This window comes from Rutilus rutilus (assembly GCF_951802725.1).
Source record: "Rutilus rutilus genome assembly, chromosome: 6".
In the NCBI taxonomy this organism is placed as follows: domain Eukaryota; kingdom Metazoa; phylum Chordata; class Actinopteri; order Cypriniformes; family Leuciscidae; genus Rutilus; species Rutilus rutilus.
In genome coordinates, this window is record NC_140214.1 from 41,743,734 (window position 1) to 41,765,981 (window position 22,248).

General features: G+C 40.0%; 1 protein-coding gene across 1 annotated transcript in view; it reads left to right on the forward strand.

Annotated features, from left to right (window-relative positions):
* adcy1b (adenylate cyclase 1b) overlaps window positions 1-22,248 on the forward strand; it is a 60,572-nt gene that overhangs the window by 6,220 nt on the left and 32,104 nt on the right. The window contains exons 2-4 of the mRNA XM_084410412.1: window positions 1,713-1,862; window positions 1,949-2,067; window positions 7,078-7,189. Coding sequence (XP_084266538.1) covers window positions 1,713-1,862; window positions 1,949-2,067; window positions 7,078-7,189 — 381 coding nt within the window. The remainder of the gene's footprint in view (window positions 1-1,712; window positions 1,863-1,948; window positions 2,068-7,077; window positions 7,190-22,248) is intronic.

Sequence of the window (22,248 nt, forward strand, 5' to 3'; positions counted from 1 at the left end):
GATCAGCTCCGGTAACCGTGTCGCAGCCGTAATGCGCCGCAGACACCGCACACGTTCATCGGTTTTGCCGATTAATCGGCACCGATAGTTGATTGGTGGAACTATCGTTATCGGCAAATAGTTTTTCCTGGTTGTGTCCGTTGCTAGAGCGGCGCTGTCATTCATTACACAAGAGAGAGCTGAGAAGGGTCTGCTGGCATCATGCAGTACAAGAGCGGCCTCTAGAGGTGTAATAAAAACTATCACTGATGCCTCGTGTTGTTTATTTCGACACGTGATGCTGCGTGCTGCACTGAGAGCACACGGCGCTGATATTAGATGCGCGTTTAAAGCACCGACAGCTAAAAGGTATGTATACAGTACATTTTGTCATATCATTATAAAGTGATTAATTTGTTGACTAAATGCTGCATTAGTAGAGAAAGAACAGCACAACAGTATGTTTGTTTGCCTTCGAGGCTGAGAGGACGCTAACATTAGTAGTACCTCAAGCGGTTAAAACACTGACAAAAATAAACGTCCGACCCGAATGTTTAATGTCACAATTGTTACCTCTATTTGCATTAGTTTATATCCAGCTGGTCACTTTTATGCATTGAATATGCAGAGAAGTTGCATATTTTAAGCTAGAGACGTAAGATAGCAAACTGATATGTTCATACAGCCGACAGAAACATATAAACAAATCAGAAAAGCATTAGATTTCGGTTATTTTTTCATCATCACTTTGATTAGATAATCATCAAGTGTTTATAAAATAGAAGCAAAAGTGTGAGACTATAGCCTACATTTAATATTTATGTCATTTCAATGCTCTGGCATTGTAGATATTTAAGCATGACTGTTTGGGTTTATATGAAATGATAACACAATAAAATTCCATATGTAACATTAACTAAGGTTAATAACTGCAGTATAAGGATTGTTCATTATTTGTTAATTAACATGTACTAATACATTTTTAAATTAAGGTTTTTATTTGTTAACCATAGTTAATGCACTATCAAACTAACATGAATGATCAAGGTGCAATTGTATTGCTCAAATATTATACAGATCAAACTTTGCTACTTTTGTATTCATTAAGTTGGCTTGAAAAAGAACAGTTAAACAGATACATTTAAATGTTACTGGTTTTATTTGTTATTTAGAGTATTACTTTTTGTTTCAGTTTGAATGAATGTCTTTTATTGACTTCAATATTTATTCATATTATATATTTATTTCATTTAGCATGTTTTCATGGTTCAATACAGTTTTATTATTTTTATAATAATTTTTATAATATTTACTTGGAGTGTTATGTTTGTTTTTATCCAGTATCAATTTTAAAAACTATCGGTTGATTAATCGGTTATCGGCAAGTATGGCCCAACCTAGCTATCGTTATCGGTAAAATCCACTGTTGGTCGACTAACTGCTCCTCTACTACTGACTAACTCAACCAGGCCCCGCCCCTTTATTCTGCGTATTAATTATTATAATGAGGAATATTTTGTGACGTGTTCGTTCCCGGAAGAAACTCAAGACGTTTCAGGAGTTCAGAAATAGTGAGACTGATATAGAAAGAGCTTCTTCAGACAGCAACACTACACACTAAAGACAGATGAACATGGAGAAAAGCAGAATAGCTGCTCTTTAAAGCTCTCATATTGAAGCTTGTGTCGTGTCCCCATGTCTTGTAATGATTGATCTGGTCTGTATGTCGGCAGCTGGTGGCGAACACACTGCTCTTCACCAGTGTGAATCTGTCCGGTCTGTTCGTACGCATCCTGACGGAGCGAGCACAGCGGAAAGCCTTTCTCCAGGCCCGGAACTGCATCGAGGAGCGACTGCGCATGGAGGACGAGAACGAGAAGCAGGTCAAACTTCATGTGATTCCTCGATTCTTCAGAGATGCTTGTGCTGTTTTGTTCTTGATTTGTCATGTGAACGTCCACTCATGCAGGAGCGTCTGTTGATGAGTCTTCTGCCCAGGAACGTGGCCATGGAGATGAAGGAGGACTTCCTCAAACCACCCGAGAGGATCTTCCACAAGATTTACATCCAGCGGCACGACAACGTCAGGTAACGCGGACTCAGATGGTTTGAGTAAATGTAAAGGTTACTGACGTCAACTTGATAACGACTTGATTTACCAGCTCGAGACTTTGTTTCCTTTGTTTACACCCTTGACTGACTGACGGACCTTGAGTCAGCATGAATTCAGGTTGACTGACACATTGATTTTACAGTGCTGATAGTTGCTTTATTAGTTTACTACTGGCTCCATCAGCAACGATCAGTGGCTGATAGTTTGTTATAGTTTTTATTAATTTGATTCAATAATAACAATGCATTCTCATGGTTTAGTCATTATTGTGATTTTTTTATTATATATTTGTGTATATATATATATATATATATATATATATATATATATAAAAGCCTCTAAGTGCCATCTGAAATTTTCTTCTAGAATGATCATTTTTATCAAGCTCGTATATTTAGGTTCAGTAATTTCACTTTAATGATAATTAAAGACTCTCAGAAACAAATTGCCTTTAGTTGCCTTTGGCTTGCTCAGTTGGGGATATTATGGGGATATTTAATTAGATTTTATCAATCAATAAATTCCACTAGAAACAAACCTTGTTGTATTATTTTAATTTAATACTGTGAAGCTGCTTTGATACAATCTGTATTGTGAAAAGCGCTATACAAATATACTTGACTTGACTTGACAATTAGTAGGTAATTTTCATTGCCATTAAAGTGAAATAACTGAACATAAACATACAAGCTTGATAAAAATGATCATTCTAGAAGAAAATTTCAGATGGCACTTCAGATGCTCTTCATATATATATATTTTTTTTTAATTGAATGGAAAGTTTTCAAACCCCATTTTTCCACCCTAGTTCCCGCTAGTGGTCGTTCTCTACTCTTCACTTTACTACAGCGCATGTTCAGTCTCATTGTGAATGACATTCTTCTAAGCAAATACATGCATGTTTGTCATAATCTTTCATGAGAATGTCCTGACTTTCTCTGCTGATCTCCAGTCAGTGTTCACTATAGGGTGAATTACTGTAAGTGTTGGTTCTCGTGGAGAACAGGATCCCGTGATCAGTGAAGGTCCTTGTCCTGCGGTGTTTCTGAGACACTTCGCTGGTCTGCAGATTAAACCTCTGCAGGGATTTGCTGCAACGGACACTAAAGACTGTTGCGTAACGCTGGCAGTGCTTAAAGACACACACACACACACACACACACACTGACAGAGATCTGCTCATGCTCAAGAGTATTTCTGTCCAGATCAGAGGGAGGGAATATGCGCCATTCCTCCTCCTGCCCTGTTGACTCTGAATGACATCACTGAAATATATTAATGCCAAATATTTTTCAGTATTTCTAACAGTGATATGCATATGTATATATTTCAATATTTCAGTATTTACTTTAAAGGGTGATTCATGTGTCAGTGAGAGGAAGCATCATTTAACTGAACAGTCATCAACAGAGAAGGCAGTTTGACTTTGAACTTCCAGATCAAATACCTCACAGAACTCACACACTTTAAAGTGCCCCTGCTATGCTATTTTAAAGATTGTTGATGTTGTTTTTGCGTCTCCTACAACAGGTTTACATGCATCCAAGGTCAAAAACACTCATTTTCTTATAATATACATCGCAGCATCAGCTCTTTACCTTTCTGAGAGTCTTCTCTGCTCTGATTGGTCAGATGACCCAGTCTGTTGTGATTAGTCTACTCTGCTCTGATTGGTCAGTCTGTTGTGATTGGTCTACTCTGCTATGATTGGTCAGTCTGTTGTGATTGGTCTACTCTGCTATGATTGGTCAGTCTGTTGTGATTGGTCTACTCTGCTATGATTGGTCAAATGGCCCAGTCTGTTGTGATTGGTCTACTCTGCTCTGATTGGTCAGTCTGTTGTGATTGGTCTACTCTGCTATGATTGGTCAAATGGCCCAGTCTGTTGTGATTGGTCTACTCTGCTCTGATTGGTCAGATGACCCAGTGTTATGTTGTGATTAGTCTACTCTGTTCTGATTGGTCAGATGGCCAAATCTGTTGTGATTGGTCTACTCTGCTCTGATTGGTCAGATGGTCCAGTCTGTTGTGACTGGTCTACTCTGCTCTGATTGGTCAGATGGCCAAATCTGTTGTGATTGGTCTACTCTGCTCTGATTGGTCAGATGGCCCAGTCTGTTGTGATTGGTCTACTCTGCTCTGATTGGTCAGTCTGTTGTGATTGGTCTACTCTGCTATGATTGGTCAAATGGCCCAGTCTGTTGTGATTGGTCTACTCTGCTCTGATTGGTCAGATGACCCAGTCTGTTGTGATTAGTCTACTCTGTTCTGATCGGTCAGATGGCCAAATCTGTTGTGATTGGTCTACTCTGCTCTGATTGGTCAGTCTGTTGTGATTGTGCAGTCTCTCTTACAAGGCATGCCTTTTTTCAGACAATTGAAATTTTACACCAAGTGATAAGACACACCAATAATTACTGCCCATAATGTCCCAGCAACCACAATCACTAAGAACACCCTAGCAACCACTTAGTAACAGTAGTCTTCAGTTCATCATGTGTCATTACTCGTAAAGGCTGATTAAATGATGTGTAACTCGTGCTCGTCTCTGTCCTGATCTGTCACTCATTATCTTCATTGATTGAAAGATTCTGTCACTCATGCTCATCTGATTGCTCGTCAACAGCATGAACTCTGTCACAGATGGACGCGCATTAAGATACTCACAGCAAACTGAATTTATGGCACCAGTGTTACGGAGGCATCTGTGATCTGACAGAGCGGCATTTGAGCGGCTCAGTGTTCCTGCGCCTCCGCACACACTCCGCGGGACGCCTCGAACGCCTCGCTCTCATGTGTGTGTCGCTTCACAGCTCAGATGGAGCTGGACGTCAGTGTTCATGTGTTTCTGGACCTTCAAGGTGTGTGTGTGTGTGTGTATCATCGTCATCTTCATCATATCACTATGACAGTGGGAGGCAGTCTAATGACAGGTGGCCAAACCGTCATCAGACCTGGTTTATTAACACTCTCATGAGAACCAGAGAGACTGAAGCCTTTATCTCAGTTACTGTGGTGTGAGCTTCAGATCTGACTCATATTTCATCAACTGTTTACTGCCCTGGAAAAATGTTCTTCCTTTTGGTATTTCTGACTTGTTTATTTTTAACTTGTTTAACAGTACAAATATCTAAATTCAAATAGCTGAACATTTGCTTGAGATGAACAAAGACATGCACATAAGACGTCTTGTTGACAGAGTTTATACATAAAACAAGAAAGAAAATATGTGGACGGAGATTGAAACAGAGGTCGTGATCAGCTTCCCTCCTGTCCTGTGATATATTTCTAAGTGAAACAGCTTTTCAAACAGGAAACACGTAGTGCCGGAATTGGTTTTATCATGGGTTGTTGATTGGATGAGGAAGTGAGTGCTGAATGCTGGAACATATTCGTGGGAAAACAACAGAAAATAAACGATTCAGTCAGGAGGAGACATTCTATTTGAGTGAAAGCATAGAATTGAGAATAATACTGAAGAAATATCAATAAACAGATGTAGTTTAAAAAGCACCTATTCTGCTTTTCTCCGTGTTCATCTGTCTTTAGTGTGTACTGTTGCTGTTTGAGAGTGAAAAAGCTTATTCTCTATATCAGTGTCAGTGTTTCTGAACTCCTGAAACGCCTCCACTGTAGTCTTGAGTTTCTTCCGGGAACGAACACGTCACAATATTCCTCATTATAATAATTCATGCGCAGAATAAAGGGGCGGGGCCTGGTTGAGTTAGTTAGTAGTGTGTTAAACTGGCGGTTATGGTAAGGGGAGGGACATTTCCCAAACACACCAATCACAACACACTGCTCCAGCCGACCAATCAGAGCACAGTGTGCTTTTCAGAAGGAGGGGCTTCATAGAGACAGGAAGTAAACAGAGCGTGACTGACAGACTGGGAAGAGAGGAGCCGCAACAATAGAGAATATGAGGAGAATAATCAACATTCAAGAAGGAAAACCTGTTCTGGTAGAGGTCCCCTTTAAGTGAGAACACAGTTACAGAAATGTATGAGCTTTACAAAAACTAGGCATTGTGGTCATATGACACATCTGATGAGGGATGTTCCAGTCTTTAATAGGCTATATGCAGGAGACAATCATTAGTTTACACACACACACACACACACACACACACACACACACACACACACACACACACACACACACACACAGGGTTTGTTGTTGTGCTCCATTTGTAATCTATAGGTCGCCTGGTTCTCCACTTAGACCTTGAGCTCTCGCTCACCTGTTTTATTGGCTTATGACATTCAGATTCGTCTGGACTCACTGCAGAAGGGACAGAAGATTTCGTCCAACCATCTTTAAAAAAATGAACACTCTGCCTGCCAAACTACAATTATAAACACACCACTGAAATGTAGAGGATCAAAGCAAGAATGACAGATGCTCATTATGCAAGAGATCAATGCCAACCCTAAACGTGTAAAAATAGACAGAGTTATATGTCTTTTTACTTTATATTATGCTTATAGATGACACATTTAGAAATAGCCTTATGCTTGCGTATAAAATCTCATTGTCTTTGACGACAGAGAAGTTGCTCCTCTGAGAGAGAACGCAGAGCGCTTCCTCTCATGTCTTATGAACTTGAGCACGGACAGATTTATTTTCATCACAAAGAACATTCAGGGCTTCAGCTCGGCCTTTGCTAGATTAACCCCAGCGGACTCGTCTCTCTCCATTCATTATTACACTGAAGGTGGACAGACAGATACAGGCCAGCGCCTCTGTGCCGGAGCTCAGACTACAGATGATGTTCTCTGACAGTTGTCATCTTACACTGAATAATTTAATCTGAATCAGATGAAACATTCAATAAAATTGTGACACCCATATTAAACTGCTCAGTACTGCAACGGAAATATAAACAAACATATTACTATTATTATTATGCATTTTTCTTCCTTATTGAGATCCTTTTGATGTAAAGACACGTCTAAAACCCTTTCCCCTGCTCTCTGTTCCTCCAGCATCTTGTTTGCGGATATCGTGGGCTTCACGAGTCTGGCGTCGCAGTGCACCGCACAGGAGCTGGTCAAACTGCTCAACGAGCTCTTCGGGAAGTTCGACGAGCTGGCCACGGTGAGTCTCTGCTGCTCTCTCCTCTCATTGGCTCATTCCTGTTGCTATGAAAGTGAGAAAGTGATGTGTAGCCAAGTACGGTGTCCCACGCTCGGAATTTCACCCATCCAAGTGCACACACACACACACACACACGGCAGTGAGTATTGCAGAGGGGTGGGAATCTTTTGGTACCTCGCGAATCGATTCACATCGATACTTGAGGTCACAATTCTCGATTTTGAATCAAATTTCGATTCGATATGTGCATAGATCTGATTGTAGTTTACTTTTTTTTGTGTTACTTTTCTTATTTGACTGCAGTAGACAGTTTAATAGATCTAGAAGAAGAACAATCCTACTGAATTACATGCAAACCTTGAAATTAATTTAGTTTTTCTTCTCATTTTAGTCAACACAATATTATAAAACAAATGCCCTTTAAGCTGACTACAATCATTACACACAGTCTTCTGTAATACAGCAAGGCAGGCATTTTTATTTAACTTTTGATATTAAAAATAGGAACAAAGAAGCAAATTACAAACAATAGGACAAATACAATAGAATATTGTTCTGGGTACAGTAGCATGGGTTTATTTAACATGTCAAATGTTAACAATAATCAAATGTTAAAATAAAACACTGTATAGTCTTCACTGTATGAATTAAATATACATTTTTAATTAACATTAATAAAATGGATGGCAACAGTTTATGAGGCTGCTGTCCCTTTAAGAATGAATGCACGGATCTGTTACACATCCGACGTTCTCCCATTTGTTTTCGTTTGCGTAAGACAGAACAGACTGTTTACAGTGAATACTCTAAAGTCCACATGACACAAGTGTGTGTGTGTAGCTGAGAAAGAGAACTGAATTCGAGATTGTATGCATGTGAGAGTCGGCATCTGTGCTCGTGCTTCAGCTGTGTGATTAACGTCAGTAACTTTAAGGAACTGCGCAGTTAAAGAAGTGTAACACTTTAGAAAATCGATTTTTGAAATCTGTGAATCGACGCAGATCAGTAGAAGATAGAATTGCTATTCATATATGCATCGATTTTCCCCCGCACTCCTAAGTATTGAACACACACACACACACACACACACACCCAGTGCAGTGGCAGCTAGTGCTGCGGCGCCCGGGGAGTGATTGGGGGTTCGGTGTCTTGCTACTGAGACTCGAACCCACAACCTTTGGGTTGCAAGTCCGACTCTCTAACCATGCCACAACTGCCCTCCTTTTTCTTTTTCTTTGTTTTCTTCTTTTTCTAAAATATATATTTTTTGTGATTTCATGCAACAGCATCTGGAAGACAGGTCTGCATAATCAAAGAGTTATATGCTCCTGAAAATGACAGAAGCGGTGTGATCATGTCAGGCTGTTCCCTGAGGAGTTTGATCAAACTTGTGTGATCTGAGAGTCAAGAGCTGATGTCATGTGTGTCTGTGTGTGTGAAAGAGCTTCACAAATCCTTTTCTTAAAGCACACAGTATCTGTATGTGTTGGTGAGAAACAGTCAAATATTCACAGTAATAATAGGATAGAAGACAGACATTAAAATGTGACGCTTCATTGGTTGCAGTACGGAAGCAGATATCTTTCTCCTAGTTTTCCAGTCACTCTCATTCTTCAGTCTCTACGCATGGACGAACTGGGTTAGAAATATCTTTGCTCTCAGTGGCTCTTCCACACACTGCATTGCTATGCTAATCAACATAACTGCGCACATAACAGTAATTACTGACCTGTCTTACTGAGGATAATGTGATCTTTATTAAATAATTCTATAAACTTAGATTTATTGTATGGACTGTGTACCAGTGAAAGAACTCTAAACAGGGTTTTTATTGTTAACTAAAAATAAAACCAGAAAAAAAAACCCCTTAAACTTATTTTATTTCAGCCAGTTGCCAGCTTGATTTAGTTTAAGTTGAAGTACTAAAATAACTAAACCTAAATAAAAACTTTATAGACATATTTCACATCCTCTCCTCTTGTCATTTTGACCCGAAATTAATTTCCTTTTTAATTAAATTTTTTTTGTGTGTTCATTGGAGTGGTACAAGACCTGGACTGGGTTTCCCGATAACGTTGTCTTTTAGCGCTACCAAGACTCTTAAGGTATAACTTAACTAAAGGTGTACCATTGCTTGGCGTGTTCTCCGAACCATACCTTAGGAAGCTGCTTAAGATATGCCTTCTTACGTGCGACGTTACCCGGTGCTGTCCGTGGCGATGCTGCTGAATCTGCTGATATCGACGGCTGGAGAATCAGTTATTCTCTCGTGCAGGGGCTGCTTCACTGCGTTATGTGAGAAAGTGCTGTTCTTTATAAAATAACCACTTCAGAAATACTTCAGCATTTATTAGGACTAATGGATATTATAAAAAAATTATCCAAATTATAATAGCCTATAATAGTCAAGCCTACATATTTTTAACATTGTATCATATATTGCTGCCATAATAACCATTTCAAGAAGTGCTTTCTTCTCTTTCCCATTTTTGTTCGCTGAGGTGGAGCTGCGATGAAATATTGTTCTTGGAAATACTTTCCAGCATTTCAGTAATAAGTGTACATCTTACGTACGGTGCTCGGCAGTGATCAAAAAGGATTTAAACAGTGGATTTTGAATCTCTTCTTGTAAACTCAGAGATGTGGATTCAGACGGCAGTTAAATTCCCACACGACCTGTTTGTCAAAAAACAGAAGGTACTAATTTGGCCAGGGATTTTTACACAGGTTGGGTGAAAAAAAACACTGATATTATGGATTCGGACGGCACTAAAATCACCGACTCACCCCTGTAAATGTTTAAAATACCATACGAGCCCATGAGAAACAATATTAGCGTCCGAATTGGACTTCTGACAGTAGCCTATGCTTTCACTGGCCTTTAAAAGCACTCTTTAATTAAATTAATAATATTGTATAATAATATAATTAAAAATCTAACAACAATCAGTGTAATGACAATTTTATTCTTTGCATGAAAACACTTGAATTAGCCTAAATGAGCACTGTCTGAGTGTATTAAAACTTCAGGATTATATTCGTATAGACCTGCAACAGTGATGAGGTAAAGCTAAGAGTGGTCCAGACCAACCTTACGAACGTATGACTTACAGAAGGTATACTTAACTAAGAACGTTTCGGGAAACACGTATTAACGATAAGGTACAGCTTAAGGTGTTACTTAAGAACGACGTAGCGTTAAGGAGGTTTCGGGAAACCCAGCCCTGGTCAATTTGATCCCCATTGGAATAAATGGGAAATTGGATAAAATGGGTATTTTTTTAAATTGTCAAAATAAATAAATAAATCTGGCGCCAGATAAATCAAATGAAGGGACGCGACCATAGAACATGTCCAATGCAGAACACACACACACACTCTTACATTTACATTTAATCATTTAGCAGATGCTTTTATCCAAGGTGACATACAAATGAGTGTTGTACTTTTATGAGCAATAGATGCAATCAAACCAACTGTAACGTGTAAGCAGGGACGAAGAGAGGTGTGAATCCAATTGCAGGAATATTTATTGAAAACGAAAACAAAGGTAATCCAACTAGAGGGTCAAAACCAGGAGCAGGAACATGAAACATAATAAAAGAGCAAGAACACAACAGCTTCACACAACATGCAAAGACAACAACCAAAAAAACAAATACTGAAACACTTGGGTATATATACACTCAAGGGGAGATTGGCAAACAAGACACAACTGGGAACAATAAGGAACTAATCAACAAGAAAACCTACAAAGGGCTACAAAACATGGAGCATGACAGGTAATAACATAAAAATCCAGGAACGCACAAGACAGGGGCACAAAGGTTGAAATCATCACACCAACAATAGGTGATAATAGATGACCAACAATATGCAAGTCCTGTGACCAGTCCCAGTTAGTCCAGCACAATACACATAAGCAAGTTTTTTTTAGTTTTTTTTTTAAAATAGATATAGAATAGTAACCTCGAGTATTAATGTGTCAAGTGTTGACAAAAAAGATGTGTCTTCAGCAGTTTCTTGAAAATGGCTAAAGACTCTGCTTGGTTGAGTTGGGTCCAGGTGAAGGTCAGTGAAAGTGATGTTGTGCCTCTTTGAGATGATGGCACGCCGTTCACATGCAGAACACAAGCTTCTGGAGGACTCATAGGTCTGGAGTAATGAGTTTAGGTATAGGGGAGCAGAGCCAGTGGTTGTTCTGTAGGAAAACCAGTAGTTTGTTTTGACCAGCCTAGCTGAATGGAGAAGTTAAGCTGAAGTGTTAGGTTGGCTGAGACCGCAAGCAGCTCTGTCTTTGCAAGGTTGAGTTGAAGGTGATGGGTCTTCATCCAGCAAGAAATGTCTGTCAGGCAGGCTGAGATGCGAGCGGCTACCGCCGGATCATCCGCCGTCGGATTATCCGGCTATAATGAGAGGTAGAGTTGTGTGTCATCAGCGTAGCAGTGATGGGGAAAAACATGTTTCTGAATGACAGACCCTAGTGATGACATGTAGATGGAGAAGAGAAGCGGTCCCAGCACTGAGCCCTGAGGCACTCCAGACACGACACCCCTCCACGACACCCTAAAGGACCTACTGAGAGGTAAGGCCTGATCCACTGGAGTGCGGTTCCCGAGATGTCCTTCATCTTGAGGAGGAGGATCTGGTGGTTAACGGTGTCAAACGCAGCAGACAGATCCAGCAGGATGAGAACTGAGGATTTGGAAGCTGTTCTTGCCAGTCTCAGAGCCTCAATAACTGAGAGAAGTTCATTCTAAGTTGAGTGAAGCTTCTGAAGCCAGCCTGGTTGTTGTAAGAAAAGTGTTTAAGCAATGAATGGAAGAAGGGTTTAGAGTGGGTTTCTTAAGCAGTGGGTTTCTTTATCAGAGCCTCTTAAATGCTGTGGGAAAGGCACCAGTGTGAAGAGAGGTGTTGATAATATGAGTGAGTGCAGGCACAACTGAAGAAGAAATAGCCTGAAGGAGGTGAGTGAGGATATGATCAAGCGGACAGGTAGCAGGGTGATTTGGAAAGGATGAGTTTGGAGAGCAGAGAGAAGGATGGGGGTGTATGTGTGTGTTTGCTATGATGATGTTTGTGTCAGTTTGTGGAGTGGAAAATTGGCCACTGATGGTGGCTGTTTTATTTACACACACACACACACACAGACACACACACACACACACACACACACACACACACACACACACACACACACACACACACACACACACACCTAGAAATTCCCCTTAAAATGAATAGGGGGGCATATAATGCGCAAATGTTTTTGTTTTGTTTTACAATTTGTTTCAAACGCAAACCACACAGAGATATGAAGTAGTGATGCGCGGGTCGTCTCATGACCCACGGACCCCGCGGGTAACCCCGGCGGTTGGGGCGGGGAAAGAAATTGTCACTTTATTTGCAGGCCGTGTATGTATGTTGCGTGCAATTTCCAGCCTATATTAAATATTTGGGAATATCTATTTTCATACAAAGGCCGTAGCAACGTAACTTCCGTGATGTCCCCAAACCTTTGGCGTCACGTGACACGTCACGAACGAGGCGCGCCAAGCAGCTCTCACCGCCAGCCACGACAACAAAAACACCTTTCCTGTGCTTGCCAAGGTGTCAAAAATAATTCTCTGTATCCTGGCTAAAAAATTTCATAAAAGCGGGACCCGCGGGTTGGAAAAAAAGCCGACCCGTGCATCACTAATATGAAGTGGTTAGATTTGAACAGATTCAGAAAAGATTAAATAAATACACAACAAAATTACTATAACTTTGACAAAAATTTTAATGAAAACGAATTAATGAATTAAAAATATTAACACAACTCATAATAGTATATCAATAATACTAAAATAACACTGGCTCTATCTATCCTGCTGTCTTTTACCTTTTGTGTCCAGACAGGTTACTGATTTATATCATTATTACTGTAAAAAGAACAATTATTCTTTTTTAAAGTAAGACAAATCTTAATATGATATTGTTATATTGCACTTATGTAAATGTGGTTATTCTTTTGTATTTTGATTGTAGACATTGGTGTTGTAGTAGTGTCATGTGACTTGTTTGAGTCAAGAAGACTCCCTGGTTTTGGCCGTCGATCACTGAGGAACGACACTTGCTCACTTTCAGTTCTCTTGCATGTTTCTTGACCAAATTGTGAGGTGTGGTGTAGAGGATCCAAACACACAGAACCAAGACAGCATTGAATAGCGTGATTGTTTATTAAAATATAGTACGGAATATTGGAATGTCAGGTATTTTCTAACTTGATGTTTTTTATTGCTATTTAGTTACATTTTAGGTGAATATTTGACAGCCAGTGAATCACCGTGTGAGCATTTTCAGTTTACCCATGGAAAGGTTAAAGCAAAGTTGTTTTGAGTCTCCTGCACTCACACCCCCACCGGTTAATTCTCTCCCTGTCTGTCTCAGTTACTGAAGGTAAAGGTGCTTTAATGTGAAGGCCATGTGTCTCTACGCAAATAAACATGTAGATGTATCTCAATGTAATCTAGGCACAATTACTTACATTCACATGTGCCTGTGCAATCCTTTAATCCAAGGATTACACCAACATGTTTTCTGTCCAGCTTAAAAAATCTTCAGCACGTCTGTGCTCGATGTTGCAGCAGGATTCTCGTTCTGTGGTGTGAATTGTTTCGGTACATGGTCGGTTTGTTCGCACGTTTCATTCGATCCACTCATGCTCCTTCTGTTGGACTGTCTGTTGGATCACACACATGCTGGTCCACACCATTGCTCTAGACTCTGTTCTTATGCTGTGTTTGAACTGTGTGATTGTGTTTGTGATTATATTGTTCGGATTGCTTGTTTTGTTTATGTTGTTTAATGAGTGTGAAAATATATATTGATTTGTCATGAAATCCTTCATCCTCACCACAGTTCTGAAAATGTGAAAGGGAAATAGCCACACCTACTCATGAATAATGTGGAGAGGTACCCTAGACATGTACGTGTTGATAGTCAGGTCAAAAATAAAACATATACATCACATCCGCGATATTGAACATCTTTCCCCTTGCAGTTAATACATTGTGTGCTATCATTGTCTTCCATCAAGTGCAATACATATTTATTAACATTTTAAAATGTGTTTTAGTGTTTCATAACACTTCAGAAATCATTTTATGTAAACTGTAAAGAAACTGTGCCACTGTGCTATTTAGTCTAAATATAAAGTGTAAAACTTTTTTAATGAGGAAAAATTAGCTGAGTGTGTCTTAAACAGATGCTTTTATCTAAAGTGAGAGAAACAAACACTTACAAATGATGAAAAGCAGAAGCTGTTTATTTTTTATTAAGGTGTCAAGACACTTAAAAGAACCACAATGTATTTCCATGACGAACCAGGAGATGTTTATACGGACAATAGCAGCGGACCAAGCACCGAACCCTGAGGCACTCCAGTGTTTACCCTCCTCCTCGGGACACCTTGAAGGACCTGCGCGTGCCAGTGAAGTGCAGGTCCCGTGACAGGCAGCAGGATCTGAGTATTCCCTCTGTCGAAGGAGGTGGACAGGTCTAGTTTGACTATTTAGGCAGTTTCAATCTCTGAATGATTTCAGAGTTTCATTTAAAGACAGATCTCCTGATTCTCCACTTTTAAAGCTGAATGTTCTGTGAAAGAAGAGAGCTGATCGGACACAATTTTGACAGGAGAGAGGGACAGTTTCTATTACTGTAGGGTTAAGTATTGTATTTTCAAGCTGTTAGGTTAACCAAGTCTATATAGAAGTGATGGAAAAGATGCCAGTAATAACAAGAGATGTAAGAGGATTGTGGAGTGGAATGGTTTTCCTTGAGCAAACCCACTTCAGGAGGTTCAGTTTGATCCAATTAAGTGTTTACGTGGTGTGACGTGCAGGCTCACTGGCTTGTCGTTACAGGAAAGTAGCTGTGACTGTAGCTGACCCGGGATCAGTTATGGTTTAATCATCATGATGATGATTTGGGATTATACAGTGAGGATAAATTTCATGAGACTGGTTTAGTTAGTATGCACAAGGCCTGTGAGTAGACTATTTATAAAGATGTAAATGTTTTCCTGATTGGTCATGCTATGCCAGTAACTGGAGTCCAAATGGGTTTACAATACTGTAGTGTATTCACACAGGCTTTTACGACTCCTGTATGACCCATAGAGAAGACTCAATCACCTGTGAAGGCTTATACTCCTTCCCGCTGAGGTTGTTCTGCTCTGTAATACAGTTCAGTGCTGGAGTGAAGGTGCTTGAAAATGATGAAAATGATGATGATATTCATATAACAGCAGCAGTAGATTGTGGAGAGAGTAACTGGGAAGATTAGGTACAGAACAAGAATGTGTGATGAACATGGCAGAGATTCACCGGGTGGGACCCTATGTTTTGGTGGGGGTATAAAAACCTCTATTATACACTCACCTAAAGGATTATTAGGAACACCATACTAATACTGTGTTTGACCCCCTTTTGCCTTCAGAACTGCCTTAATTCTACGTGGCTTTGATTCAACAAGGTGCTGAAAGCATTCTTTAGAAATGTTGGCCCATATTGATAGGATAGCATCTTGCAGTTGATGGAGATTTGTGGGATGCACATCCAGGGCACGAAGCTCCCGTTCCACCACTTGTGCAAATTGTAGCCTGTTTTTCCTATATGTAGTGGAGATGAGTGGTACCCGGTGGGGTCTTCTGCTGTTGTAGCCCATCCGCCTCAAGGTTGTGCGTGTTGTGGCTTCACAAATGCTTTGCTGCATACCTCGGTTGTAACGAGTGGTTATTTCAGTCAAAGTTGCTCTTCTATCAGCTTGAATCAGTCGGCCCATTCTCCTCTGACCTCTAGCATCAACAAGGCATTTTCGCCCACAGGACTGCCGCATACTGGATGTTTTTCCCTTTTCACACCATTCTTTGTAAACCCTAGAAATGGTTGTGCGTGAAAATCCCAGTAACTGAGCAGATTGTGAAATACTCAGACCGGCCCGTCTGGCACCAACAACCATGCCACGCTCAAAATTGCTTAAATCACCTTTCTTTCCCATTCTGACATTCAGTTTGGAGTTCAGGAGATTGTCTTGACCAGGACCACACCCCTAAATGCATTGAAGCAACTGCCATGTGATTGGTTGATTAGATAATTGCGTTAATGAGAAATTGAACAGGTGTTCCTAACAATCCTTTAGGTGAGTGTATATAAGGACATTACACTTAAATTGACAGTTTTGAAGGTTTTACAAGGGAGTTCTAGGAGATCCACACAACATTTTAGGGGGAGAAAAAACTTGCTTGGACCAATATTCATTATGAATGGCGCAATACAAATTATTTTAATTATTAATCATTATTTTTAATTAGTATTGATATTTTCCAGATAATATTTTAGTACAATGACAACATAAAAATGGCAATTATTTTCATTCATGTTGTCTTCGTAAAATCACATTTACTATTTTTCGCACACTTTATAAATGGTCTTTTATTTTAGGAAGCTAATCGTTTGCAAGAGGTTCATCATATGTGGGTGTCAACTAAATGATGCTTTCTTCAGACAGACATCTCGAGGAAGAAGACCAACACAAACGCCTCAGTATTTATTTGTGCATTTATTAAATTACAAATACTTTTGTGGACTTCTGGATTGAAAGCAAAGAAACTGTATTTGTGAACTGAATGCATGCGGATTTGTTGCCTGCATTTGTGAACTGATGTGTGCATGTATGGATCTGTTGCATATATTTCTGGATTCCACGTGCATTTGTTGATCCGTTGGAGATTATGATACTGTTTTCGCTCAATTTGTGTCTCATCAACTGTAATTGCGTGCTCTCCGGCCAGGCGTTTACATGAAAACCTGGATCATTTCAAACACGTACACTGGGTTTCCACCAGGATTTTTGCATAACCAAGAAAAAACGTTAAAACATTTTTAAAAAAATGTAACGTTCTTAAAATATTAGAAATAAAAGTTCAAGTTCATTTATACATTTCAAGAAATGGTCTGGTAACCTATACATTTGAACATTTTAAGAACATTTCAGAACCCTGTTCCCACAACGTTTATATTACCTAAATGTGTTATCTGTGAGAGGAGCTGCAGTAATGTCAAATATGGGGAAAATAATGTGCTTTTTGACCATTCAAGCATGAAACCCTATTCCAGCAGAGCCCAAAACAAAATCAAGACTGTGAAAAAGGGCATAATGCGTCATCTTTAATACATTTCCGCTTCAGTTGAGTGACATTGGTGTATCTCGTCATATTGCTGCTGCAGTCAAATCAGTTGTTGCATTTCGCAGTCATGTCATGCTTCTAAAACCAGCAGCTGCCAAGCAGGAAAATCATGGCGTAGTAAAACCGTCAGAGACAAACGTGAAAGTAATGTTAACTGAAGAGCTTATTTTACTCATAAATAAAAAGCAGTGTGAGTGTCAACACCTGTAGGGCATTGGTGTTCTGTATATATAGTGTATTCTGAGCGGCTCTATTCACAGCCTCACACGGCTTACTGCTTTATTTCGCTCTCATTTCTCCTCATTTAGATTTAAATTAAGAGGCCAAATTGACACAGATTTGTCCGTGTGCAATCTAATAATCTCTCTCTCCTGAAGGCTAAAGAACAGACGCTCAGTTGAAGCGCTTTGGCTCCTGAAGGGCTCTCGTCTGAATGATGCAAATGTATGCAGTGTCTGTGATGACGGTGATATACTTTAATCTTACTGTGCTTTTTATGCTCTCCTGTTTCCATGGCAGATTCACACACTCTTACGCTTGTGTTTCACCTAAACACTCTGCCTGCTCGAGCTTCAGTGTTCGACTCGCTCCACTTTCCCTTCGAGACGCATCTGAGAGAAACGAACCCTAACTGTGAAAGAGCCACACTTGAGATTTGTTTTCTTTGGCTCAGGCTGCCAGATTAGATAATCAGCCTTTATTGGTCTAATGACTGAAGGAAATTCTCTTTTGAAGACATGATTACATGATCAGGCCATTGTGCGGAGTCATGTAGGTCAGCGGTCTGTCAGGAATACTCTGCTCAAGCCTCGTCCCTGCTATCCGTCCTGTTCAAGTATGACAACATTATTTCTGACGGATCTCTAAACCTTAAAAACGTCCAGTTTCTTGGTTACATGATCGTTAAGTGAACATTCCATTTCATCATTCTTCAAACATTATTGTGATGTTTTCTTTCTTTCTTTCTAACTAATCTTTCTTTCTTTCTTTCTTTCTTTCTTTCTTTCTTTCTTTCTTTCTTTCTTTCTTTCTTTCTTTCTTTCTTTCTATCTATCTATCTATCTATCTATCTATCTATCTATCTATCTATCTATCTATCTATCTATCTATCTATCTATCTATCTATCTATCTATCTATCTATCTATCTATCTATCTATCTATCTATCGCAACCACCCAGAGTATCCTGGCATCCGCATAGCAACACTCTAGCAACCACCCAGAGTACCCTAGCAACTGCATAGCAACCCCCGAACACCATAGCAACCACCTAGCTACCACACATAACACCCCACAACAGCATAGCAACCACACTGAGTACCTTAGCAACCACCTAGCAACCACACAGAACACCCTAGCAACAGCATAGCAACCACCCAAAACACCATAGCAACCACCCTGAGTACCTTAGCAACCACATAGCAACACCCTAGCAACCACCCAGAGTACCCTAGAAACAGCATAGCAACCACCCAGAGTACCCTAGCAACCACCTAGAAACCACACATAACACCCTAGCAACAGCATAGCAACCACCCAAAACACCATAAGAACCACCCTGAGTACCTTAGCAACCGCATATCAACATCTATCTATCTATCTATCTATCTATCTATCTATCTATCTATCTATCTATCTATCTATCTATCTATCTATCTATCTATCTATCTATCACTTTAAACTTCAAACTTTAAACTTCATACTACTTTAAACTTAAAGCTTTTAAAACTTCTTCAAACTTCTTCAAACTATCTGGTCCGGCTTTCTCAAGCCAACGTAAAGTTTGTCTCGACGAACTTTTTAATCTAAAAGATGTTATTATCAATGTTACTTTTGAATGTTCTTTGAATGTCCCGAAACAAGCAGATACATTTAAAAACGTTAGACAAACGTCCAACTAACAATTTCAGGGAAAAAATGCTCAATGAATGCTGTATAATTCATAAATAACGTTTCTGTGCTGACATTTTGAGAACAGTATTAAAGACCGATGAATGTTCTATTAACGTTACTGGAAGTATGATAGTTCATAATTTTGAGAGAAGCTTATCAGAACGTTAGCTACAGTGCGGAGAACGTTCCCTGTTAGCTGGAGACATCAGGAAATCAATCTAGTAAGCAGGTCTCATCCGTTACACTGCTGACACATATTGATCCGTGGCTTTGCATTTATCCGCTGTCTTACGGTACACGCAGGACGCAGAGATATTCAGTGTGTCATGCACCTCAGTGGAGGATTATCTAGATGAGAAGAGAAGAAATACATGTTGAGCGTGAGCGTGAGACAAAGTGCTGGATCGTGAAGTCCTCCGGGTTCAGAGAGTGTCGTTCCCTCATGTGCTCAGGAGCAAATGTGTCGTTAAATATAATGTTTCCTGAGGTGCACTTATAATGTTGATAGAATTTTTCTACAGTAACAAACTGTCATCATTTAGACATAAAGTACCATTTTCTTCCCTTATATTGGCCCTATGATTTAAAGCGGCGTGTCTCCTTTAAGACTTTAATGTGAACGCCCACTTCTGTGATTGGCTAACATCTTCTGATTGCAGTTGTTGAGCACAGATGTAATGATCTCACCACTGCAACTCTTACATCTAACACAGTGTAAGTAAGAGATTCTCTGAGCAGTGAAGACAGTCTTATTGATTATAACGGTAGTTTTGGCTAAAGTGAAGAACTCAAATTACAACTTAAAGTGATTGACAGCTCCAGCGATTATAAACGGAGTGTTCTTTAATTGTTTTCTTTTTATTTAATCCCAATTTAAATAACAGTTGATTCCCTAGCTATTAAGAAATACAGTGTGAAGTTAACCATTTAGTCACTGACTTGATTTACTGACTCATAAACACTGATAAACCATTTTTGCCATTTCTGGCTGTACATGATTCATTACATATCAAAACAGTCACTGATCACATTTTATGGACACGCTTACTTTACAGCCTTTCTGGCGTTCCATGTTTTTCCGTAAAAGTCTGTTTGCTAAGCCTCTCAAATTGCTGGTTTACCAAAGAATCAACATTGAAATGAACTGAACAAACAAATAATGCTCTACTGACACATTTACATTATTATTATATTTCATTATTATCACTTATCGCTATTCAAAAGCACATTACATGTTTTAATTCATCATCTTATCTATAATTTTCCCACCATATTTGGTCTTGTTGAAACCCAGGGCAGGATAGTATGTGGGGAACATAACCAGGGGTTTGAAAACCACCCGTCTTGAAGGACAAATGCTTTGAAATGTTCTGTAACAAATATGTAAATTGCCATTAAAGAGGTAGTAACGTGAAAGATGAAAATGTACTTGTCGTTCCAAACCTGAATCCTGCCATTACAGGGATTTTCACACTGTGGGTTATTATCTTTCTAAACCCTGATTCATGAAACTCCGCTCCAGAAGAGGGACAGCGTGAGAATGTAAAAGCCCATCATAAACTCAACAGTGCTCGCCTCATTAACTTGATAACACTCTTTATACAGTCACAGACACTTCAGAGTGCTTTCAAACAAATGCACAAGAGTGCAGTTTAACATGGCTCGCCCTGTCAAGTGCTGTGACAGATGGTTTAACACATTTAGACATGTTCCTGTCTCCTTTGTGCTCATGGTTTCTAAGGCTGCGTCTGAAATCACATACTCTCTTAGACACTAAGTTTGAGAAAGTAATTACTTCACGACCTGTAAGCAAGTATGGTCTATGTAGTCTGAATGTAATCTGGACGTACAACATCCACCATTATGATTTGACCAGTTGCTTCACTGTCTTGCGTTGACAGTTGCGTTGCTTCACTGTCATTCTTATCTCCTCTCCCGTGGCCTCATGGGATAGTAAAGTGTCCATCAGATGCACACTTCAGAATCTCACTGGAAGAAGAAGCTCATCGGAGTACTGTTTGCTGACTCTTTTATGAGTACTGTGAATTCAGACACTTCTTTTGCCATATATTGTTTTTCGCCTACTACTGTATATAGTAGGGAAGTATGCGATTTCGGACGAAGCCTCATCATGTTCTCATTTGTTTCCTTGGTTAGGGGCCGATTACACCTGACGCGTTTTTCAGGTTCGAAAACGCGAGGTGCACAGCACTCACCATCACACAGAACGAGCAGTGCGCTGCGTTTTATATGTTGCTAGGCAACCACTGAAACAGCTGTCCTGTCAGTCAAGTAAACGTCAAATCAGCCTTTTATTAACTTTATTTACTTTATGTTAACATTGTGGTAGTTACGGTTCGTGAAGTTGTTAAGCTCCTAGTTACCCGCGAGAGCACCACAAGTTTATCCTCCATCATCGCACTCTCCGGGCATTCAAGCAACTGTAGCTTTCATCACTAAAACGGAAGACCCGCCTCTCCATTCATTCGATTGGACAGTGGAAAAAAACGCGATGACGTCAGGCGCTTTTTCCGCTCGGAGTTGCTTTTTTTTCAACTTCAAAAACGCGAGGTGCAGCAGGCGCATAAACAGCGCGCAGAACGCTCACTGCCATAGGAAACCAATTGAAAATAGGCGCCTCTCACTGCAAAAAACGCGTCAGGTGTGATCGGCCCCTTACTGATTATGTTCCTCACCTTTGCCTCACCCAAACTCTCAAAACAGACGTCACATCCCGAACCTCACAACAATTGGCTGCCGACCGCGTTTTTCGCTTGATATTTGCATAAAGTCGAGCACTGCCCAACCTTTTGACGCTCTCGGTCGCTCTCAAAGCTTTCTCCGGTCCGCTGTCAATCCCAAAATGCAATGCGCGAGCGTGAAGCTCGACTTCCATAGGAATTAATTGAAAACGCTTCGCTCGCACCGTGCCAGTG